At 36.9% G+C, this 24071-nt stretch overlaps 3 protein-coding genes across 3 annotated transcripts; all 3 read left to right on the top strand.

The window, feature by feature from the left end:
• The first annotated feature begins 988 nt into the window (after positions 1-988).
• LOC122416609 (uncharacterized) lies at positions 989-8614 on the top strand. The gene is made up of 11 exons (XM_043429678.1): positions 989-1350; positions 3144-3554; positions 3640-3844; positions 4220-4375; positions 4470-4499; positions 4853-4950; positions 5524-5901; positions 7221-7631; positions 7711-7915; positions 8279-8434; positions 8530-8614. The coding sequence occupies exons 1-11, from the start codon at positions 989-991 to the stop codon at positions 8578-8580; spliced, it is 2463 nt and encodes an 820-aa protein (XP_043285613.1). The 3' UTR covers positions 8581-8614.
• Positions 8615-14142: 5528 nt separating this feature from the next.
• Positions 14143-17080, top strand: LOC122416471 (odorant receptor 2a-like). Its single transcript, XM_043429464.1, has 5 exons — positions 14143-14613; positions 15211-15603; positions 16320-16524; positions 16667-16822; positions 16960-17080. The coding sequence occupies exons 1-5, from the start codon at positions 14237-14239 to the stop codon at positions 17014-17016; spliced, it is 1188 nt and encodes a 395-aa protein (XP_043285399.1). The 5' UTR covers positions 14143-14236; the 3' UTR covers positions 17017-17080.
• A 2367-nt stretch (positions 17081-19447) lies between these two features.
• Positions 19448-21924, top strand: LOC122416608 (odorant receptor 94b-like). Its single transcript, XM_043429676.1, has 5 exons — positions 19448-19809; positions 19910-20284; positions 20909-21113; positions 21204-21359; positions 21604-21924. The coding sequence occupies exons 1-5, from the start codon at positions 19448-19450 to the stop codon at positions 21655-21657; spliced, it is 1152 nt and encodes a 383-aa protein (XP_043285611.1). The 3' UTR covers positions 21658-21924.
• Positions 21925-24071: the final 2147 nt, after the last annotated feature.

Genomic DNA, 24071 nt, shown 5'->3' with positions numbered 1-24071 from the left:
ACAAAGATTTGGGGGGAATCATTTTCCTCAACTTTCCTCTTTTCTGACAATAAATGAATCGTTTGTCAAATGCAAGATAATCACAGAATTTTTTGTACAGAGGGAAGCAGATGTAAAAAGAAAGGTCTTACAATGCATTTCTCTCGTACTTGAACGAATCCTTGAATATGAATTAATGTGGTCCCCGAGGCCTGTGGCCTTTAGTTCTATAGGGAAAAAGCAAAAGTAAACGGGTATCGTCGATTTTTCCTGGGACTCGATGTAGCAAATTACGGATTCTCTTGTACTACAGCGAACTCATGCTGTCTCATGAACGCTTCATGACTAGACTCGATGGCGAGTAACAAATACTTTAACGAAATTTCTCACGTTGTTCACTATAAGCTGGAGAACTATTAACATCTCATATAACACTTTGCAAAGAAGCTGTTTTCTTGTTGAAGGTTTGCTGCCTGGACTAACACTGCAACGAGTTGCTAGCAGATATCTTTCGACGGCCCTAGACTCATGCAATAAAAATGGGTTTATTGATGGTGAAATTATTCGAATCGATACTTTTTCTTCGCAATTAAATGATTCTACGTACTATCCGCTTAGTTATTTGTTGTATGAAGGGCTGACAATGTTCCTTTTTTTTTGTATAATTACCTGATGAATACTTAAATTACAAATGGTTGAAACTAATTGCTGCCTTCTTTGTAGTTGAACGCGGAAAAGTGGAGGGTCATGTTCCCTACCTAGCGTCGATCGATCGCGAAAGAACGTTCACAATTTTTTTGCATCATTAACTCATGAATCTTTAATTTGTAAAGGGTTGATACTGACTGTTTTTCTTCTGTGACATACAGTTGCCGTTCGTTGTTTTAGAAAATTGCTTCGAAGACACTCTTTATCTGAAAATTCTTCTTTTCCTCGAGATCATAGTTAGCCAGTGGTAATACAGAGCTATTCGGGGGCGTAAGGCATGTAAATCACGGTTGTACCAAAAATGCATATACTGTCACTGAACTTTACGATTCTTAAATTTTGTGGCGTGTGGCGACCGCTACCATGGCATACCGGTTGGAAATTTGTGCTCTATAACTGCTATACACTTATTATCACTTTCTTCATTTCCACGTTTATTGTATCTGAGTTTATCGACCTCGTCAGTTCATTCGACAGTGTTGAAGAATTCGCTCAGGGTTCGTTCATGTTACTATCAATAATCACAGTGTTTGGAAAAATGATGGTTTTTTTAATAAAACGACGAGAAATAATCGAACTAACGAATGACTTGGTAAATGATGTTTGCGAACCACGAGATGCGGCAGAGATTCAAATTCAGGCACGTAGCAAACGTGATGCCAGGTGACTTGAAACATCAAATTGACAAATCACTGGAATGTTCTACACAACCTTACGATTATGGATTTTTACAATAAGTCCTATCAGAAAAATGACGAACGTTATCATGACAAAGAACAACCAAACCCCGTGATAAAACTCCTCCTTTCTAAATAGTTGAACCTTGTAAGGATTCTTTTATAAAAACATCTCAACAAACAATATCTCTAAAACCCTCTCAAATAAGCAGATCGTTATGAAAAGCAACTTTTCAAATAATCTGTCAAATAAATGCAGAATTCGCTAAGCACCCCATAAATTATTGTTTTATGGACAAAATTGCATTATGGGTGATTAATCGAAGCAGTTCAGAATAAAAAAAAATCTCTTGCATAAACTTTCGAAAAAGTATCCAAACTGCATAATTACCGAAAAAAAATATAGACGCAAAAAATTGAACAAAAAATTAGAATACAAAACAAATTTTTTCTATAACATAAATTCATGAAATTATTAATCTTGCGTCATTCCCAAATAATCTATTTTCTAATTAGTATTAAAAAATTTATGAATTCGTATTAGCTTTTTTTTACAGTATCTATTAACTGTTGTCCAGAAAGAAATCGACCCAGAAATCGTTTGAGGGACCGCTGAATATTTTTATTTTAATCTCAAATTTTGGAAAAGTTACTTTTTTTACATGCACTAACATCCCTCTTCGGCCCACCAAAAAACATAAAAATTCGATTTTTTTTCTCTAGTTTACTTGCTTCTGTTGATAACGAGGAAATAAGACACCCTTTGACGGCGTTGCTTGACAATTATTTCACAATTTCCTCCATAAGGTTATTTTCGATGTTATAGTAAGCTCCTCGAGGGTTGACAAAATTTTACCCGACAGCGGTGCCTAACTCTTTCCGACGAGTTCACAATTAAACTGATTTATAGATAATGCTTTGGCAATTACTTTCGACCAAAATCTACAACCTTTCGACGTCCGTCCAACAGACGGGATAATTTCGAATTTTAACTTTAACCAAGACCAGCGTGCAAGAACATTGAATCGAAGTCTATAAAAATTTTGACTGCAGTCTACCAGAATTAAAACAGAAGTGATTAATTTTCTTTCAATAATAAACTGGTGCATGATCTGCTGTTCTCCCCACTCTCGATAGTTGGATCCACAGTAATCGAAAATCGATAATTGTGCATGTCAACCCTCGAAACTAGCTTTACCCTGATCCGAGCGACGGTTGTCGTTATTTGTCTCTCGATACTTCGAGCACTCGTCGGTCAAGATGTAATTCCAATATGACTGACTCGACGAGTCTTCCACGAACATGAGATTTTATGAACTTATAATGAATTCGTTTTGCCTAATATTATGAACAACACAATGTGATTACACAACTTCGGTACACTCGAGAAGTTTTAGTGGAGCGTTGAGGTCGAGTAAATTTTATTCTCCTGTCACATCATATTCTCTCATACCGGGAAGAAAATTATGTATGTTGAGAAAAAAATATTCATAATTGAGAGATCATGGAAGCAGTAATCCTTCACTAGATGTAATCGTTCATCCAGTGTTTTCATCGTTACAACACAAAATCATGAAGCTATTACACAGCAGACAAAAAATCATCCGATCGTCGTGATATTTGTCATTGAGTAAATAATTTGAAAAAGGAAAAAAGAATTTTTAGAAATTCTAATCTAAATTTGGAAATAGAAATCTAGATAGAAAGAAATCTAATATGATTAGCGTGAAAGTGAGGGGTTTTAAAATCCATTTTACGTGAAGTTTTTTCAATTTTAAGATGGATTACGTCTTGGTGTTCGGTACTGTTCATGTCGACGGCATTTCTCATGATATTGCAATCGATAATTATGGATTTACCTGAACGTAAACTGCTGTTCGAAGGCTGGTTCCCTTATGCCTACAACTCGACACAAATCGTTTTCCTCTTTACATACTTCCATCAAGCCGTAACATTAAGTACAGGAGCAACCGTAAACAGCGCCTTTGACACATTATTTCCTGGTCTCATTATACTCACTTGCTCTCAAATGAAAATTCTCAAATACCGCTTCGAGGCTATACCGCAAATTATAAGCGCACGAAAAAAGTCATCGGAGAGTAACGGCGACGAAGACGACGAGAAAAAAAACCGAGAATTGGAGACCCAATTGTTGACAGATTGCATCAGGCATCACGTCCGAATATTTCGGTAAAAAACTATCCTGTGACTCTGCGCATTACAATATTTTGCAAAGTTTTTTCACATCTGTATTCCAAGATCGCTTGAATTATAGATTGGCCGATACACTAAACGAGATCTTCGGCTTCGTTATTTTTCTACAATTCAGCATCAGCTCTCTCGTACTTTGCGTTAACGTGTATAGGGCTTCAAGAATGAAAATTTTCAGTACAGAATTCGTGCCTATCATCATGTATCTTGCTTCATTGCTGACGCAAATATTCATTATGTGTTACTACGGAAATGAATTATCACTTGAGGTATGATTATTACAATTGGAAATGTCATTCACGATCAGTGTTACTTGTTTTTTGATGGGAGGAATTTTTTTATATGTGTTACGTTCTACTTCGCGTTGGCATGACTGTCTTCTGCATTCAATATTATTTTAAATCGATTCTATAAAAAAATCGAAGAATATTCCATGATAAATTTCATTTAACTAAAATATTGCTTTCTGTATCAGTTTGAAATATCCATTTTTTAGTTGAATCAAAAAATTTTCTTCTTTCATTATTTCTTGGTTCACGTGTTATTAAAATCCTTTTCACATACGTGCTGGGGCAAACAATAAATTAATGCAGGCACGCATCATGTTTCAATGCATGGTATTCTATGAAAATTCATTTGTTCAGAGTATGGACATTTGCGAAGCTGTTTACAGCATGGACTGGACATCGCTCAGCCCTGGAATGAATAAAAGTCTGATGGTAATAATGCTATGTTCGCAACGACCAATAACTTTTATTTGCTACAGTGTCATATCATTGTCGCTCGTTGCATTTACTAGAGTGAGTAACTGATAAATGATAAGAAGCTTATCAACTTTTTTTACCAATGATCTCGAAAATTATTTCTGCTAAATTTCAAAAATTATCATTTCAGCTCATCAAACTGTCATACTCTGTCTTCAACGTTCTTTCTAGCAGCGATTAAGAGCATGTTGATTGTGTACGTCAAAAAGTCTTATTGTAGATAAACAAACTTATAAATGATCAATTAAATTTGATCGATCTTGACACTTACCGATTAAAGGTGTTGAAAAAATGATAAATCAACACTGATGGAAGAAATATTGATTGACTAAGATTGGGGGGAATCAATTTCCTCAACTTTCCTTTTTCTGACAATAAATTAATCGTTTGTCAATGGCTAAAGAGGTGGTCGATTTGAAGTGGGCGACTTACATCATTGAATCATTCAAAGTTGCGTCGACATCCACGTTGGCAAATGCAGAATAATCACGAAAAAGTAAATGGGTATCGTAGATTTTTCCCGGGACTCGATGTAGCAAATTACGAATTATCTTGTACCACAGCGAACTCATGCTGTCTCATAAACGCTTCATGACTAGACTCGATGGCGGGTAACAAATACTTTAACGAAATTTCTCACGTTATTCACTATACGCTGGAAAACTATTAACGTCTCACATGACGCTTTGCAAAGAAGCTGTTTTCATGTTGAAGGTTTGCTGTCTGGACTAATACTGCAACGAGTTGCAAGCAGATATCTTTCGACGTCCGTAGACTCATGCAATAAAAATGGATTTATTGATGGTGAAATTATTCGAATCGATACTTTGTCTTCGCAATTAATTTTTTTGTATAATTACTCGATGAATACTTAAGTTACGAATGGTTGAGACAAATTGCTGCCTTTTTTGTGGTTAAATGCGGAACCGTAGAGAGTCATGTTCCCTACCTAGCGTCGATCGATCGCGAAAGAACGTTCACAATATTTTTGCATCATTAACTCATGAATCTTTAAGTTGTAAAGGGTTGATGCTGACTGTTTTTCTTCTGTGACATACAGTTGTCGTTAATGGTTTTAGAAAATTGCTTTGATGACCCTCTTTATTTGCAAATTCTTCGTTTCCTCGGGATCAAAGTTAGCCAGTAGCCAGATAGCACTGCTCGAATGTGTAAGGCATGCAAAGCCCGGTTATACCAAAAATGCATATACTGTCATTGAACTTTACGATTTTTAAGTTTCTTGGCCTATGGCGACCATTATCATGGCTTACCGGTTGGAAATTTGTGCTCTATAACTGCTATACAGTTATTGTCGTCCTTTTTGTTTTCACGTTTGTCGTATCTGAATTTATCGAACTCTTCTGTTCATTCAACAGTGTTGAAGAATTCGCTCAGGGTTCGTTTGTCTTGCTATCGATGATCGCAATGTCTGGGAAAATGGCGGTTTTATTAATAAAACGACGTGAAATAATCGCACTAACGAATGACTTAGTAAACGATGTTTGCGAACCACGGAATGCGGTAGAGATTCAAATTCAGGCACGTAGCAAACACAATGCCAGGTGACTTGAAACATCAAATTGCCCAATCACTGAAACATTCTACGCAACCTCGCAATTATTAATTTCTGTAATGTCCTATTTAGAAAAATGATTCACGTTATCATGTCAAAGAACAACCAAACCCCGTAACAAAACTCTTCCTTCTAAATAGATGAAACCTTGTAAGAATTTTTTTATAAAAACATCTCAACAAACAATATCTCAAAAATCCCCTTTTCCAATAATCTGTCAAATAAATGAAAAAGTTGCCAAGCACATCGGATGACGAGAAAAAAAAAAAATTACGAAACAAGGACACCCCATAAATGATTGTTTTTATGGAAAATGTCAGCCTCCCCCGACGAAATTTCATTAATGGTGACTAATCAAAATAGTTCATAGTAAAAAAACATTCTTGCATCAATTTTCGGAAAAGTATCCAAACTGCATAATCATACCGAAGAAAAATATAGAGGCAAAAAATTACACAAAAAATAAAAACACAAAACAAATTTTTTCTATTACATAAATTCATGAAATTATTTTTCTTGCGGAACTGTTGTCCGGAAAGAAATTGACAATTTGAAAAGCCGTTTGAGGGACCGCTGAATAATTTTTTTTATCTCAAATTTTGGAAAAGTAACTTTTTTTTACATGTACTAACATCCCTCTTCGTCCCACCTGAAAACATAAAAATTCGATTTTTTTTAAGCACATTAGTCCAGTCCAGGCAGTAGATCCGATTGAAGACCTTTGAAAAATGTAGTGAGAATTGATTTAAAATCTCCAGTTTACTTACTTTTGTTGACGACGTTGTTTGACAATTCATTCACAATTTCCTCCTTGAGGTTATTTTCAATGTTAGTAAACTTCTCGAGGATTGACAAAATTTCACCCAACAGCGGTGCCTAGCTCTTTCCAACGGGTTCACAATTAAACTGATTTAGATAATGCTTTGGCAATTACTTTCGACAAAAATCTACAACCTTTCGACATTCGTCCAACAGACGGGAATAATTTCGAATTTTAACTCTAACCAAGACCAGCGTGCAAGAACATTGAATCGAAGTCTATAAAAATTTGGACTGCAGTCTACCAGAATTAGAAAGCAGTAATCCTTCACTACATGTAATTGTTCATCCATTGGTTTCAACGTTAGGACACAAAATTATGAAGGTAGTGGACAGGCGAAAAATCATCCGATCGTCGCGGCATTTGTCATCGAGTGAATAATTTGAAAAAGGAAGAATCAATATTTATAAATTCTTTGATCTAATATGATCAGCGTGAAAGTGAGGAGTTTGAAAATCTATTTTACGTGGAGTTTTTTCAATTTGAAGATGGATTGCGTCTCGGTATGTGGTACTGTTCGTATCAACGGCATTTCTAATGGTGTTGCAATCGATAATTATGGATATACCTGAACGTAAACTGATGTTCAAAGGCTGGTTGCCTTATGCCTACAATTCGACACAAATCGTTTTCCTTTTTACATACTTCCATCAAGTCGTAACAGCAAGTGCAGGAGCTACCGTAAACAGCGCCTTTGACACATTATTTCCTGGTCTCATTATACTCACGTGCGCCCAAATGAACACTTTAAAGCACCGCTTCGAAGCTATGCCGCAAATTATAAAGACGCGAATAACGGCATCGGAAAGTAACGGCGACGAAGACGACGAGAAAAAAAACCGAGAACTGGAGGCTCAATTGTTGACAGATTGCATCAGGCATCACGTCCGAATATTTCAGTAAAAAATTATCTTCTGACTATTACAAAATTTCGCAAAGTTCTTTCATAGCAGTATTCCAAGATCGCTTGAATTATAGATTAGCCAATACGCTCAACGGCATCTTCGGCTTCGTTATTTTTCTACAATTCAGCATCAGCACTCTCGTACTTTGCGTTAGCGTGTATGAGGTTTCAAGAATGAAAATTTTCAGTATAGAATTCGTGCCCATCATCATGTATCTTGCGTCAATGCTGACGCAGATATTCATTTTGTGCTATTACGGGAATGAATTATCACTTCAGGTATGATTATTACAACTGGAAATGTCATTCACGATCACTGTTACTTGTTATTTGATGGAAGGAATTTTTAAGTGTGTTACGTCCTACTTCGCCTTGGCATGGCTGTCTTCTGTTTTAGAATCGATTCTATAAAAAAAATCGAAAAATATTTCATGATAAATTTCATTTAACTAAAATATTGCTTTCTGAATCAGTTTGAAATCTCCATTTTTTATTTGCATCAAAAAAGTTTTTTCTTTGATTATTTCTGGGTTCACGTGTTATTAAAATTCTTTTCATATACGTGCTGGGGCAAACAATAAATTCATCTAGGTACACATCATGTTTCAATGCATGGTATTCTATGAAAATTCATTTGTTCAGAGTATGGACATTTGCGAAGCTGTTTACAGCATGGACTGGACATCGCTCAGCACTGGAATGAATAAAAGTCTAATAGTAATAATGCTATGTTCGCAACGACCAATAACTTTTATTTGCTACAATGTCATATCATTGTCGCTCGTTGCATTTACTAGAGTGAGTAACTGTTCAATGATAAGGAGCTTATAAAATTTTTTTTACCAATGATCTCGAAGATTATTTCTGCTAAATTTCGAAAATTACCATTTCAGCTTATCAAACTGTCGTACTCTGTCTTCAACGTTATTTCCCAAAACGATTAACGCATGACCAATCGTGTACGACGCAAAGTGCCACTGTAGATTAATAAAACAATGATTACCCCTGAAAAATTTGTTACACTTCACGATTAACCACTGTTGAAAATACAATCAAATAAGGTTGATGATAAAAAAAATATCGACGACTTCTTACGTCGGACTCCCTTCAACAAAGAGACTATTTTGTTCTTACCGGTTTGCTGGTCGAACGGGTACTGAAACGAATCGCAAGCACGTATTTTTTAACATCCCTAGGCCAGTCGAACAAAAATAACAATTTTTATTCGACTGGTCTAGGGACGTTGATTGATGGTGCAATTATGTGGATCGATACACACGATACTGTTTCGGAACAATCAAATGTCCCCATGCCCCGTCCGTAATTTCACTAAACGTAATTACACTATGCATGAAGTGAATTTTACTGAACTTTCGGTTTCTATCTTACCTTAAAACGCCTATCAGCTGGGTTCAGTAATTGAAGAACTTCATTGACAAATGTATCTGACGTTAGTTTTGAATTTGTTTTCAAGATGGATTTTCTTCCGGTATACGGCCCTCACAATGGCATCGACAATTTATACAGCAATCAAGTCAATGATTGTGAATGTGCCTAACCGGAAACTAACTTTTAAAAGCTGGTTTCCCTACGCCTACGATGCAACACAAATCGTTTACCTTTCTACATTCATCCATCAAACCATAGCCGTCGCTACGGGTGCATTGATTAACAGTGCCTTCGACACATTTTTCCCTGGTCTCATTATAATCACTTGCTCTCAAATGAAAATTCTCAAATACCGCTTCGAAGCTTTACCGCAAATTATAACAGCCCAAAAAAAGTCATCGGAGAGCAATTGCGACGAAGACGACGAGAAACAAAGCCGAGAACTGGAGACTCAGTTGCTGGCAGATTGTATCAGACATCCCGTCCGAATATTTCAGTAAAAAACTATTCTCTGACTGCACATTTCAAAATTTTGCAAACTTCTTTCGCATCAATATTCCAAGATCGCTTGAATTATAGATTAACCAGTACGCTCAACGGTATCTTCGGCTTCGTTGTTTTCCTACAATTCAGTATCAGCTCTCTCGTTCTGTGCGTCAGCGTTTACGAACTTTCGAAAGAAGAACTTTTCAGTCCAGATTTTGTTTCTACCGTCATGTATCTCGCTGCAATGTTCACGGAGATATTCATTTTCTGCTATTACGGAAACGAATTATCACTTCAGGTATGATTTCCATCACTTTTCTCACTCGTGAATATGATCGATACAATCATTTTTTATTGTAATTCAGAAACTTACAAAATTTCAATTCATCATCGTACGCACAATGAGTCAGTGCACGGTAATTTACGAAAATTAATTTGTCCAGAGTGTGGACATTTGTCAGGCTATTTATAGAATGGACTGGACGTCGTTTCATATCGGGACGAAAAGAAGTCTCATTGTAATAATGCTAAATTCGCAACGACCGATTACTTTTGTATGCTATAATGTCATACCATTGTCACTCGATGCATTTACTAGCGTGAGTACTATTCTATAATCATTGACACTGTAAACTTTTTGCATCAATCATCCTGTAAATATTTTCTGCCTAAATATCAAAAATTATTATTTTAGCTCATCAAATTATCATACTCTGTCTTCAACGTTCTTTCTACCAGCGATTGACGTAAGATCAAACTTTACGTATTATCATCATGTACTTCATGAAGTGCTATTGTAGATCAATAAGGTAGCTATTGTTCAGTTGAAATGGACCAATCTTCAGGTTTCAAGATTATCGTTGTTGAGATAACAATCAATCAACTTTGACCTCTGGAAAAATATTGATTTACAACGGGTTAAAAATAAACTTTATTTCGTTCTCTTCCTCTGTCAATCAATGAATCGATAAAGGATGATAAGAGAAGGAATTTCCTTGAAGTGGGGTTCATATTATTGTATCATACGAAGTTGCGTCGACGTGAATGTTAGCGAACGAAGAATAATTACAGAATTTTTTTCTACCGAGTAAGGCAAGTCGAGGTAGAACTTATTGCAATGCAATTTTCTCGTACAATCAATCCTTAAATAATAAATGTGGCTCTAGACTCTATGAAAATGTCGTGTCCCTCAATTCCACAGTGAATAAAGTAAGGTAAGTAAGTATCGTCAATTTTTTTCGTCACTCGATTCAGCAAATTATGGGTCTTCCCCCATACGAGAGTAGAGAAAACATCGCATGACATTCAATTAAACTCTTCCTATGAAAGAAAAAATTGTGGAGGGAAAGTCATCGATTGTTTTATCGTACCGTTGATGATAGGTTCTCATGTCATGGTAAAGAAAACATAATACTTTATACGCGTTCTTTCAACAGACCCTTCGAGGACTACGGCTCAGTAGTTGAGAGCTCAGTCGAAGTCCATCAGCCGAACGAAGAGTTCCTCCGGTTTCCTCTCCGACTTGGAGCGAATATTTGTACTGGAAGAAATAGATTTTCTAGGGTACAAAAGTGGTGGGCTGGAGAAGCGGTAATTTCCTCCGTTTTTTAATTTTTATTAGTCTTTCTATCACTCTAACGGTTTATTGCTGAAAATTTCGTTCAAGTCACTCTTCGAGAGTGAATCGTGGTGTGAGCACCACAAAAGGAATTTTTTTTTGGATAGTGATTAATTTTTGTTTCTCTTTGAATTTTGCAGTTTTTAAATTATATTTTCAACGTTCATTACTCGAGGGAGAAACTCTGGTGATTTGTGGCCATGAAAAGTGAAAGTTTACAGATTAATCAAAATGTGTATTTTTTTTTTTTTTTTTTTTTGACGAGCAGCAATTTGATAACAATTTCCTGTGTCCGCGCCGAAACTCAGATTTTATCAGGTTCCACGTTGAGTTTCTTGGAACTTGAAAAATCAAACTGTCCCAAAGATGTGGCGAGGAAGGACTTTTATAAAATACTTTTCAAAACTTCAGTTCTGAAAAATGAACAATCACAAGAAATAAATTTCCCACAAGAATGCTAAATCAAATATGTGTATTTATTTTCAAATCCCGATACTCGCTGGTGAGTCGGACCTAGGTTTTGCTGCTGCACGATAGTTTTTATCATCTGATTTCAACACCACGATTCGTGCATTTATTTCTACGAAAGTATTTTACGTACATTGATTCCGTTAAGGTAGTTCATGCACGAAACGATTTTCTTAAGATAGACTTGAAATTTACACAGAGTTTACACGGGTCGTCGACTGACACTCATATCAAATTTTAAAGGGTTAGTCTTATTGGTTATTTAGATAAACGTGTTTGAATATGATGAAAAATACACAGGGTTACAGGGACTTTGCGTAAAAAATTGTTTATCTTTCCATAGAACGAATGAACGCTTCTTACGAAGCTTATGAAAAACGAACACAATGAAGTATATAACGAAAATTTGGGAAAAAATTCAAGACGATTGTTTTACTAGTAATAAAGATATATTACGTTAAAGATTGAACGAAATTGGTAATGAGCACTCGTAAACTCACATTTGATTAATTCGGCATTTTGTTTCTTCTTGGCTTGGCCCATGTCTGTCATAGCCTTCTGTCTTTTTAGTAATACTTTTTTCTTCATCCATTTCCCTTTGCGTTCTCCAATGCCATTTTTGACACAAAAATACTCTAGTATTTTCGCTAGGGACGAATGAAATTTTGGGTGCAGTCAGTGATGGATCCCCGATTAATTAATGGCTTGTAATTTCATTCACCAAAAGATAAAAGTTGAAAAAATTTATTCACTATTTCGAATAAATAACTCTGACATTAATTTCGAGTGATAGTATCTTTTTTTTAGGAAGTAAATATCGACCCAATTTAGACACCCATGAAAGACGATCATACGAGCATGATCTACCCTAAAATCTTTTCCATTAAAATTTCTTGTAATCCAAAAATTTTCAGAACTTGGATTATTTTCAATCAATCACTCGTTGGCTTCACGATCATGGCAATCACGATAAGTTCTTTCCTGACTCGAAGTCTCCCATTCAACAGCTGGATACCATTCGAGCACAAAACGTTCCTCGGTTTCTGGTGCGCCTACGCCCACCAAACATCGGCGAACGTTTTTTGTGCAGCGATCGGAAGCTCTTTCGATCTGTTTGTCTGCAATCTTCTGAATCTCGCGTATGCACACTTAGAAATTCTTAAAGCCAGACTGCAATGGATACCTTCAGCGATCGATGAAATTTCGGTAAATTGGGAGTTACTTTCTGGAGAGGCCACGAGGAATCTAGAAGCAAGAATTCTCAGAAAATGTGTTTACCAACACATTTATATCATAAAGTTATTATATTATGTTACTTACGTTTGTTCGCTCAATTTTTTCCATTCTTATTTTTATTACTTTTTTCGCCACTGTTTTTATGTGGGGGGGACCGGGGCAAACCGGGATACCCGAAAAATTCAGGAAATTTTTTTGACTTTTTTTTCCTCTACTTCTATATTTGTCCAAAAATTAACGAAAAATATATTTTTTCCAAAACATCATATTTTTTTTTTTTAATTTCCACCACTGTCTATGAGAGTAGTGGAAAAAACTGTCTAAAACCGAGAACCAAACACCATTTAGAAAGTAACAATAAAAAATTCTGCTCGTTCCAAGTTCGAAGCTCTTCAGCCCACTTTTTCCCACAAAATACACATCCTCAGTTTTTCGTTCCTCGGAACCACCCATACCAATCAACTGTCCTATTAAACCTGATAATAAAAACGATAAATTTGTTTCCTCATTTTCATAACTAATCCTGCGATGCATCATTCTTCGTCAGCTTATTTTTTGTCTTTTTTTTCATTCATAATCTTTAGCATCGCAGCGCTGAAGTAGACAAAAAAGAAAAGCATATTCCTGAAAAATTTAAAAAAAAAAACGAAAAAAAAACGTTAAATACGATTTTAACACAACAGTAACGTGCAACATGGTTTACACCCAGACACTTTTTTGAAAACGTCGGAATGCTTCAGAGGTCAGCGCCCACCCTTCGAGTACCTTTCAATGTCACTAGTACGACGAAGCATCGATTGCTCGGCTCACGACGTGCCATCCACACCCTCGATGGGTTTCACCGTCCGAGAAATGTACGACAGTGCAGTGGAGATGTCTGAGGAGACACTGAAAGAATGTTACATTGCACCGCTCATTCCAACGCCCCTAGGGAGGTGGAAGGGACGAGCAGATGTCGTAAGACTGGCTAATTATCAATTGAATAATTGATCACCATTCCACGGTAGAAATGGTATAAAGAAAAAAAAAGAAAATAATAATTGTCTCTTAGCAAATGGAAATGAATAAGGAAAAAGTGTTGCCGCCCGTCTCGGACTTACCGGCGGCTCAATAATTAATCTACACTGCGATGACAATTGCGAAAAAGAGGTTTTTTCTCCCTCGCGTGCGTGGATAATTGTCGCTATGATAACCCGTGGACAAAGCGAACGGAAAAAATATTTTTCCATTTTTTTCCACAAATCCGCTTATGTGATGGCTGCATTATCGAGGCTCCGCCATAGAAATAGCCACGTATTTAATATTGATAGACACGTGTCATTTTTTCCTCATTAAAATTGCATTTTTTCACTCGGTTGGACGAAGCGCGAGGGTAGGTTCGAATCCTTACACAAGTATGCGCAATGGCTACGAAGAAAATGGAAATATTGATACACCCACTGCGAATTTTGCAATGCCTCGGCCTGTGGCGTCCAGAGCACTGGAAATCATCTTGGAAAGCGAAACTCTACAATTTGTACACGTGCTTCGTAGTGTTTTTCATAACGTCGATTACAGTCTCCGAATTAATAGCTCTTTTCTTGTCGACCGACGATATCGAAGTATTTGCTAATACTTCCTTCATCGCACTCACCATGATTGGCATCTGTGGAAAAACTTTTAACGTTATTATAAAACGGAAAGAGCTGCTCGGCGTTATCGAGACGCTCCGGGAAGCTCCCTGTCATCCGAGAACTGACGAGGAATTCAGCATCCACGAATACTTCAATCACGTAACCAAGTAACGATTTTTTTACGAAGCTCATTTTCATGCCCATTTGCCATCGACGTTTTACAGAACATTTTTTTCCCACTTCCCTAAAATGTCATTTCTTCTAGGGATAAAAACACAATCTTTGATCTTTCGATGATATGAGTTTTTATTGATTGTTGCAGGCGCGATTCTTCCCGTTTTTTTCTCACTCAGATTATTTTTTTTGTTTGCTGTTTTTCGATAGTAGCACCTTCGTCTTGTATTTTTCGTAACGATTCAAAACTGACTGTATTTTTATACACAGTTTTTTTTTCGCTGAACACTATTTCATGGGGTAGAACGAAGTAGCCGTGGATTTATTTATTCTTCCGTTCGTTTTCTCCATTTCAATAAAATATAGTTGAATCAACGATATTCCTGTTTAACTGAATGGAAATGCACTCGGTGCACAAAATTTTTTCTTAGTGCAATCGAAACTTTTTCGTTTATTTGAAAGCTAATTGTCGAAAAAGCCACGCCTGAGACCCTGTCCTAAAACCCATTGTTCTGAAAACATTCTTCCAAGGATTTTTGAACGTCTTTATTGTCTTGTTTTATTTTTCATCTTTCACCGACGTGCCAAAGACTGAATACTTTAGGCTACGGTGCACTGACAGGATTCGGAGCGTCATCCGTGCTAGTTCGTTCGTTTCAAAACATAGCAAAACACGAAGTAACTTACGATGCATGGGTTCCTTACGACGATAAATCTCCACTCGGTTCCTGCCTTCTGAATTTGCATCAAATTTTTGCTCACACTATGGGTGCTGGTATAAACGTTGCTTTCGACACCCTCGTGCCTGGCGTGATGCTTCTCACATGCGGACAACTGAACATATTAAAACTGCGATTCCAAAAAATCCCTGAACAGATTTCCAGCCCGCAGGCTCGTGACAAGGAAAATCCGGATTCGGGGGTAAACAGTACGGAAACAGAGATGTTGGCTGATTGTGTTGAGCATCATCTTCTAATTTTCAAGTTCAGTAAAAAAAAAAAATTAGCTTGTTCAAGCATTTAACAAACGAAAACTCTTTCTCTTACAATGACACTAGCAAAATTAATGAATAAACATTAATCCTCAGCCCCTGAAAGCGAACGCAAGGCCCAGAATCGGGTCGAATGCAACCGTATTTTTTTTTCTTAAAAACAAAAGTTTCCAATCCACCATATTATCTTTGTTTTTTTTATAACGAAGACGGTGACACATGCTTGAAACTCAATCCGACATTTCATAATTGAAAACAGACTAGGGAATGATAAAATTAAAACTTACCTTTGTTGCTGTGGGAACCGGGGACTACCTTAAATGTTTTGAAATTTTTAGAGTACAAAAATTTTCATAACCGAAAAAAAAATCTTATGCATTTCATGAAATTTCAGTTTCGGGAAAGTCCGTTTTGCCCCGGAATTCAACATGTGTCCACTTTGCCCTATATTACCCTACTTGTAAAAAATGACTTGGGCTTTTCTGTCCATTTACCGATTCCGGTAATTTCTACTTTTTAATTCTGTAAGCGTGTGAATGTAAAGAAAATTAAAAAATTAAAGCAAAAGGATTTTTACCGAATGAATTTGGATTGCCATCGATCCCGTTACAGGGGTTCAGGATTAATGATAAAAATGATCAAGCAACGCAATCCTGAGTATTAAAAAATCGAATAATTAATAAAAAATCGTTGAATTTGTTATTGCAGACTGGCCAAAACGTTAAACAACATATTTAATTCGATGATATTCGTTCAGTACAGCTTGAGTACAATCGTCCTGTGCGTCAGTGTCTTAGAATTGACGCACATGCAGCCCACGAGTGTAGAAGGTGCAGGCGTCCTGATGTATCTCGCGTGCATGTTGTTGCAGATATTTATTTATTGCTTGTACGGTGATCAGGTGACAAATGAGGTAAGTTGACGAACAGGAGTTTCCCTTCCTAAAGTGAATCAATTAATGTCCAGTCAAGGCCGATTCTCTGAGATTAAAAAAAAAAAACGAGATAAAAAATTGCGGAAGAATTTTTCAATGAAAAATATCGCCATTCATTCAGAGTTTAGCAGTTGGTGACGCAGTTTTCGGATCAGATTGGCCATTGCTGAGTGTCAAAACGAAACGAACGTTAATTACGATAATGGCTCGCACACTGAGGCCAATAATATTCACGAGTGGTCACGTCGTTACTCTGAATCTCGAATCCTTCAACAGTGTAAGTTTGTCATTGAATTTTTTGACTTTCATGAATTTTTAGCCAATGAAAAATTGAATGAAAAATTCATTGAAAAAATCCTTCACAAGTCACTAACGAAAATATCTATTTATATATGCATCTTTTTCAATGTCCAGCTTCTGAAACTATCCTATTCAACTTACAACGTACTTCAAAAATCACCGGATCAGTGAAAACGACGATGAAAGAAAAAATGAGTATACGAACCGATAAATACTAATGGTAGTCAATAAAAACGATATAAAAATGTCTCGACTTACCCGGATTTTTCTTTCTTCTCGTGTCACAAGCTTCGCATGCACGAGTCTCAATATTTTTCCTTCTTCTCGAAAAACTACACCAGAAAATATCAAGTTAGAATAAAATCATAATTTATCTACTACAGATTCACGTTTGAAGTTCCCACTGTAATCTCTCACTAAAATCAAGATAACAAGTAATTCGAAAACCGAGCTCAAATTTCGTGTATATTTCGAAACAAACAAAAAACTTGATTAGGAAATTTCTTTTCAGTGAATTGCCAACTTCCAATTCTGTCATCGAATTTTTCTTCAATTTAAAATTTCAAAATTACTCGCTCACCAAGCTTCATTAAATTATGTTGAATTATGAATATCGGAATACAATTATTGAACGAAATGCTTCAAAGCATTTTGCATATTTGCTGCAGTATTTAAAGAAGCTGCTCAGTAACCTAACTAGGCATAAAAATATTAGAGCACCATTTGACCTGAGTAGTATTTCATCTGTCAACGTCGCTTTTCGTTTTCATGTGGGCGCGTTTATGTGTGTTAAAAAACACATCATGTGTCATTGACAGTTCATCAGCTGCATGAAATACATTAGTTCTCAAGAAAAAGACTTTGCGTTTATACGAAAATATGTATGGGAATAAAAGAGTACTTCTCAATTTGTTTGTTCATTTGTTATACTATGTGGTCATTCTGACTCATATCCTTTCAGGAAAAAAAGTTTTCAAACGTGTTGCCAGTCTCTAGTGACGCTCTGGAAAGAAGCGAGTGTCATGCCTTATTTTAGTAATTGCCATAAGTCACCTTCGATAAATTTTAAACCGGATAAATGATTGGAAATATTTTATCTCTCTACTGTTCAAATTTTGTTCCATCTCATCCATCAGTAACAGAGATATGAGGAAAAATGTACAGCTACTCCGTAATTTCTCATGAGAGGATGTGGCTTAAGGAAGCTCGGTCGCGTAGGGCCGGGTTCTGTGGGTGCATGAACGGGGCACCCCGTTTTTTTTTTAAATGCGCATATTTGCATTACCACAATGCATTATAAAACGATTATTAATCATTTAAAACAGAAATAATCAGTCACACATCAATCAAAAAAGAACAGAAAAAAGGTACAGTTTGAGGTTACGATCCTGCTCACAAAAAAGTGGCAACGTCGAAATATAGAGAAAATAATTCAACAGCTGAAAATGACTTGATTTCATACAGAAATACTCAACGATCTATTACGATTTTTTTTCGGTCTCATTACCTGTGATATATAACATTATTTATTATTGTTGAAAAATAAGTATATAAATTGTGTGTTAATCGTTAAAACTTGACGTTTTTATACAATTAATTCGTTTTTTAACCTCTATGTACGCGTATACACGCGCCTGGACGTGCGTGTGTTTTTCACAAATTCCAGGTTAGACAGTCGATGCTTCAAATATCGCGCATGCGCTTCAGCGCTGTGCTGAACATCTGATTTCTGCGACGTTGCGGAATCGTCTCACCGTCACGAAACGTCCCAGAACATCGAGTTTGTAGACATTTTAACAGTCAATATCTTTTTAGATAGGTCGATAACTCCAAACTTTTTTGATATATTCTGAATCCTTACGATTTGGAGAACAATACTCTATTTTTTTGTTTATTTCTGTTGCGTAAGTGCATATATATCCCTTAGGACACGCGTTTTGAGAATGACTCTTCCATAAGACCCGTGTTAAAAATCCTAACTTTCACTATTTTTTTCGTTCTTAAATGGTCGATGACCCCATCTGAAATTTTGCACATGTCATTATTGATAATCTAACTATGAGATATTAAAAAATTATTTTTTTCTGTTGCGCAGGCATTCGCGACCGAGCCTCCTTAAGGAGGCAGAAAAGAAATTACAGATATTTTGCGTTACAGCCCATCGTGGACCTCAAAAATTGGTACGAATGACTTTTATGTCATAATTTAACATCCAGTAAAGTTTCATATTTTTCTGTCCATTAATACCATTTCCTGCTTAACTTCCTTAATTATGCTTTGACCATTAGTCATATGAATATTTCGAGGATATGGACAGGGTCAAATGTGATCATCCTCGAAAAGAAGCTAATATTTGATGAAGCAATGGGGCAGGCACCGTTTCGATCGGGGAGGAAATTGCGATTATCATTTGCCCTGTAATTAATTTGGAATCGTCTGTAAAGGGCCAGGAAGAGTAATTGTTAAAAATGGAATGGACGAGTGACGGAAATTTCATTTCCACTTTCAGTAGAAACGCTCCAGTCGAGTTATGGTTGTCGAGGGCGAAAGTAAATAGGGAAGTCTCGACTCGGCTGTAAAAAAGGTTTTCTCCGTGTCCGCGATGCACGAGTTTGCTTGGAATTTGAAAATATTGCAACTTTGCGGAATTTGGCGGCCCCTCGCATGGTCCAGTGGTTGGAAAAAAAATATTTACAACGCGTACACGATTTTTGCCATCTTTTCCGTTTACACGTTCACCCTCTCGGAATTGATCGCGGCTGCAATGTCCATTGGCAATTTGAACGAGGCAATTAACATCCTTTTCATGGCCCTCACCATCCTCGGAACATGTTACAAAATGACTAATTTAGTTCTTAAACGAAATGAAACGATCGCGTCGTTGGAAATGTTGAACAACGGATTGTGCCGGCCTGTCGCGGACCAGGAAATAGCGATACAAATGAAATTCGACAAACGAAACAGGTAAGAAGAAAGAAAAGCTTCGTTTGAAATGATGGTGGTGCTTTGGATAAAACTCGACTATTTTTTTATCATTTTCTTCATCAAATTTACACTTTTCAAGCAAAAACACCTTGTTATTTTGTGGACTCGTGTCAGTAGCCGTAATGACCATAACCATTGGATCAGTCTTCGGAAACGTTCCGAATCGGACTCTCCCGTTCAAGGCATGGTTGCCCTTCGATCACACAAGTGAATTAGGCTTCTGGATTGGGTATTCTCATCAAATTTGGGCGCACGGACTTGCAGCCACCATCGGTGGGGCTCATGACGCTTTTTTTCACAGTTTTATGCTTCAAGCCTGTTCTCAATTGAACATTCTCAAGTCTCGACTCAATTCGATTCCTGACGTCGCCCGGAAAGAATCGCTAATCAGTGTCGAAACGAGAGAACAACTCAAAGTCCGAGTGTGCGTTCAACATCATCTAGAAATATACGAGTAAATAAGAAGTTTGCCAAAATCAAATTTTTCTCGTCGGATTATCACTTACAGTTTCACGTAGAGAATTAAAATGGGTATTTTTGATAAAAAAAAAAATCTCTGTCAATGTACAATTTCTGTACATTTGCAGAGAACATTTTTTCGTAAGAGCATTTTTGCAAGAGCATTCGTGAATAAATGGCCCAAATAATTAGCTGAACGTCGATCGAAATCAGTTTTGCAATAGTCAATTAGTTATTCTGAAAGTTTCTTTTTTTTTGTGAATGTAAATTTGAATCAGCTATTGCAGGAAATGTAAAAAATTGTGCCAGTTTGGGCCCCAGTCATGGAACGTTGTCCTTAACTTTTGGTGGTAAAAACCACTTCAAATGCAATAAATTTATGAGATCCTCGTATCGGTCGAGCTTTTTCCAGTTTCCCTGGGCCCTCGTACTAATGAGATGGTCGTTGAGAAGAGAGTGGCTTAGGGAAATACTTTTGAGGGTTGCACAGAAACATAGCTGGTATACTCGAGAATAAAAAAAACTGAAATGAGGCTCAGCTTCCAAGAAAAGTAAATGATGGAGATACAACACAAATATTTAAAGTATTTTGTCAAAAACTGAAAAAACATTTCCTCAGGTTCGTCGAGCGATCTAATGGCATCTTCAGCATGGTCATTTTCATACAATTCTCAATCAGTACTTTCGTCATTTGCGTGAGCACTTACATGCTCTCAAAGGCGAATTTTCTCAGTGCTGGATTCACATTTCTTCTCGTGTATCTCGGGTGCATGCTCGTACAAATATTCCTTCTGTGCTGGTACGGCGACGAAGTCATAACGGAGGTCAGTTTCTCGAGCAGGTTTCGCAGCTGTCCCACTCGTGCGTATTTACCAAAGCGATAAATTGAACGATTCATGATTTCATGGCATCAGAACACGAACGTCAGTGACGCTATTTATGACATGGACTGGAACTCGTTGAATCAAAGCACGAAGAAGGGCTTACAGATGATGATGGTACGAACTCATCATCGGCTCCGCTACGACGGTGGCTTCGTCATCACCCTGTCCATCGAGTCTTACAACAGTGTTAGTGTTCGTTTTCATTAAAATTTTCGTCACATTTGTGTTGAGTTTATGAAATCGATTTTTTTCGTTTTCGCTACTTGTGACAAAAAATCTTGCATGAACATTCATTTTTCTGGTTATTTGTCTCACGAAATATGCGGGTCCGCTCGATCCGAGGTAGTTCGAAGTCTATTGCAGTGGGCAAATTATTCATTTTATTTTGGATTCCAAAAAGAATCTCGACAACTGCTCTTTCTATTTTTAGCTGATGAAACTGACTTATTCCATCTACAATTTGTTGCAACGGACATCGATGTGAGCTAAAAAATAGAATGACGTTCCTCACAGCCGGAGGATGTGAATCTAAGTTATCTGAAGACGTGGCAGCGTAAAATAGTTTCTCAAAAACGAAGATAAGTTGCCCCGTATGTGTATCCTCGAGATCCGATTACTTTTGTAATGTTTTTTGGAGAATGTGGATAAAGAACGAACGCTGATACAATTTTTATTAATTTATCTCGATTTCCGATTCTTCTAGTCACTTTATAGAGCTGCAAAAGTATTTTCAATTTTTTTGTGATCTCAAAATAACGGTGAAACTTCCGAAATCTCTCAACGATCTCTTCGATGCACGTTGCTGAACGTTCAATCGCGATTCCCGATCAATATTTTGGTATAATTTTATGCACTTCTGTTTCGCAGCCCGTTGTGTAACAAACGAACCGTTGTTGCAAAAAACTTTGATCACTTATGTTTGTGTCGTAACGATATCACTTGGCACACTTGATTCATTAAATTGAATGGAATCGAGGCACACCAAATCAATTTCATAATAAAGTGAGTACTTAGAGATGGATCGACCGAGAATCGATTTCACGAGTTTCAAGCCAGGCAGTGAGAGGGAAACGGCGGTATGCTTATGCACGCTAGTCCAAGCTCGTTACCAACTGCTGAGGCTTACATTTTTTGACTTGTAAACGCCAATTTTCTGCATAGCACATCGATAAAATGTGTATATTCTGTAATGTAGTTAAATGAGATGAAATAAATTGGAAATTATTTCAAAAAATCAATCGTAAAGATATTTTAATTCATTTGTACGACTCGTTGAAACGCGGCAACGTCAAAATTCATTTTCTAATGTTGCCAGCACTGTCTGCATCGCTGTGTTTCCTCCGCATCCTCGAGTAGTACGCGATGATAAATTGAGAGATTTTGCTCATTCGGGTTTATTCGGCTCACGTCGGCTTCAACCGAGTTTCGTCCTCACGCACGCTCTCGCTCGCACATGCACACACTACTAATTCAAATTGCCGCGCGGCGTTGCCACATTTCTTACGACGTGGAAATGTAAGCATAAAGTTTCCAACCAATTTTATCGAGAGTTTTAATTAATTCCTTAAGAAGTTGAGGCGATTAGAAAGAAAATGATGTAATCGCTTTTAAACCGATTGCATCTTATAAAGTGAAGTGTAAAAAAAATCAGTCCAATTTTCAGACAGTTTGGGCCAAATAACATGTAATCTTATGAAAGTCAAGACACATTCAGTGATATCTCCGTGAAAAATGATGCTAAAAATATGAAATTTTTTGGGCAACACGAGCAAGGCTTGCTGAATAATGACATTTTTTTCAGATTTATTAAGAGATTTCCTGAGATTGTATTAATTTCCCGTGCTATTTTTTGAGGCTAGGATCGTCGCCATCCGTATTTTCGACTGCTTTGCTTTCACCAGTATTTCGTCTTTTTTTCCCCAACTCTTCTTTAAAGTGTATGCAACGTTGCCAAGCTTTAAACGGCCCAATTTTTGAAAGGTACAGGTTTTTTGGGTACTTTTGGGTAAAAAAATGACTGTACGGCCTCAACTTCCTTAATTAATAACCGTGGGGGAAGATAAATCTAGCATCAAGTCATTTCTAAAAGCGCTAATGCGTAACAGCGAAATTTAAAAATGTTGTTACTGAAAAACTACGAGGTCAAAACATCTGAAATTTTGCACAAGTCTTTGCTAATATTTTTTTCAGCCAATTATTATTAATTCTACTTCGTCATCCAACCTCCTCAATTCTGCTTTTTCTCGCTTTACGAATTGTACTTATATAATTACTTACACTTACGAAGTATAATTACGGAAAATCAATGAACCAATGAACGAATGGAGAGCACGCTGTCGCTACCGTTCTCAAGAAATCGTTCGAACTCGGATGCCTGACTGAAACTTCGTTTGCACTACTGTCGGCTCACACGTCGCGTCTTACACTCCAACAGAGTTGAAAGCATATGCACAGACAGAGAAGCGATTACATGACGAAGGGAACGACGTTTTCGCGACGTTTTTTCCCAAATATCTAGAATAAAGAAAAACGAGAAAGATAATAATCGGCTGAATTATTATTGAATTATTGAGTAGAACGTACGACAATTTTTTATCAGCCGCTGCGCCAACCTGAATCTCCAAGAGCGTATACAAAGTCCCTGCGGAGGGTGCATTCGTAATCGAGCTAATTGAACATCGCAAAAAAGTATAATAACTCGCCTCATTTCGTTCGCCTCATAGAAAATGCAGAAGTTGGAGAATGAAAAATGCTCGCACTAATTCGCGTCTGTTGTCCAGGGGAGAGAGTCATTTTTTCCTATAAATATTTGATCGACAATTACACGCACTCGACGAATGCATCGAGGAACGAAATTGATTGAGCTCTTTTGGCAAGGGGAACACGAAGCTTTCCCGC

The sequence above is a fragment of the Venturia canescens genome, chromosome 9 (assembly GCF_019457755.1).
Source record: "Venturia canescens isolate UGA chromosome 9, ASM1945775v1, whole genome shotgun sequence".
Taxonomy (NCBI): Eukaryota; Metazoa; Arthropoda; class Insecta; order Hymenoptera; family Ichneumonidae; genus Venturia; species Venturia canescens.
This window is presented reverse-complemented; position numbering and strand designations above follow the sequence as displayed.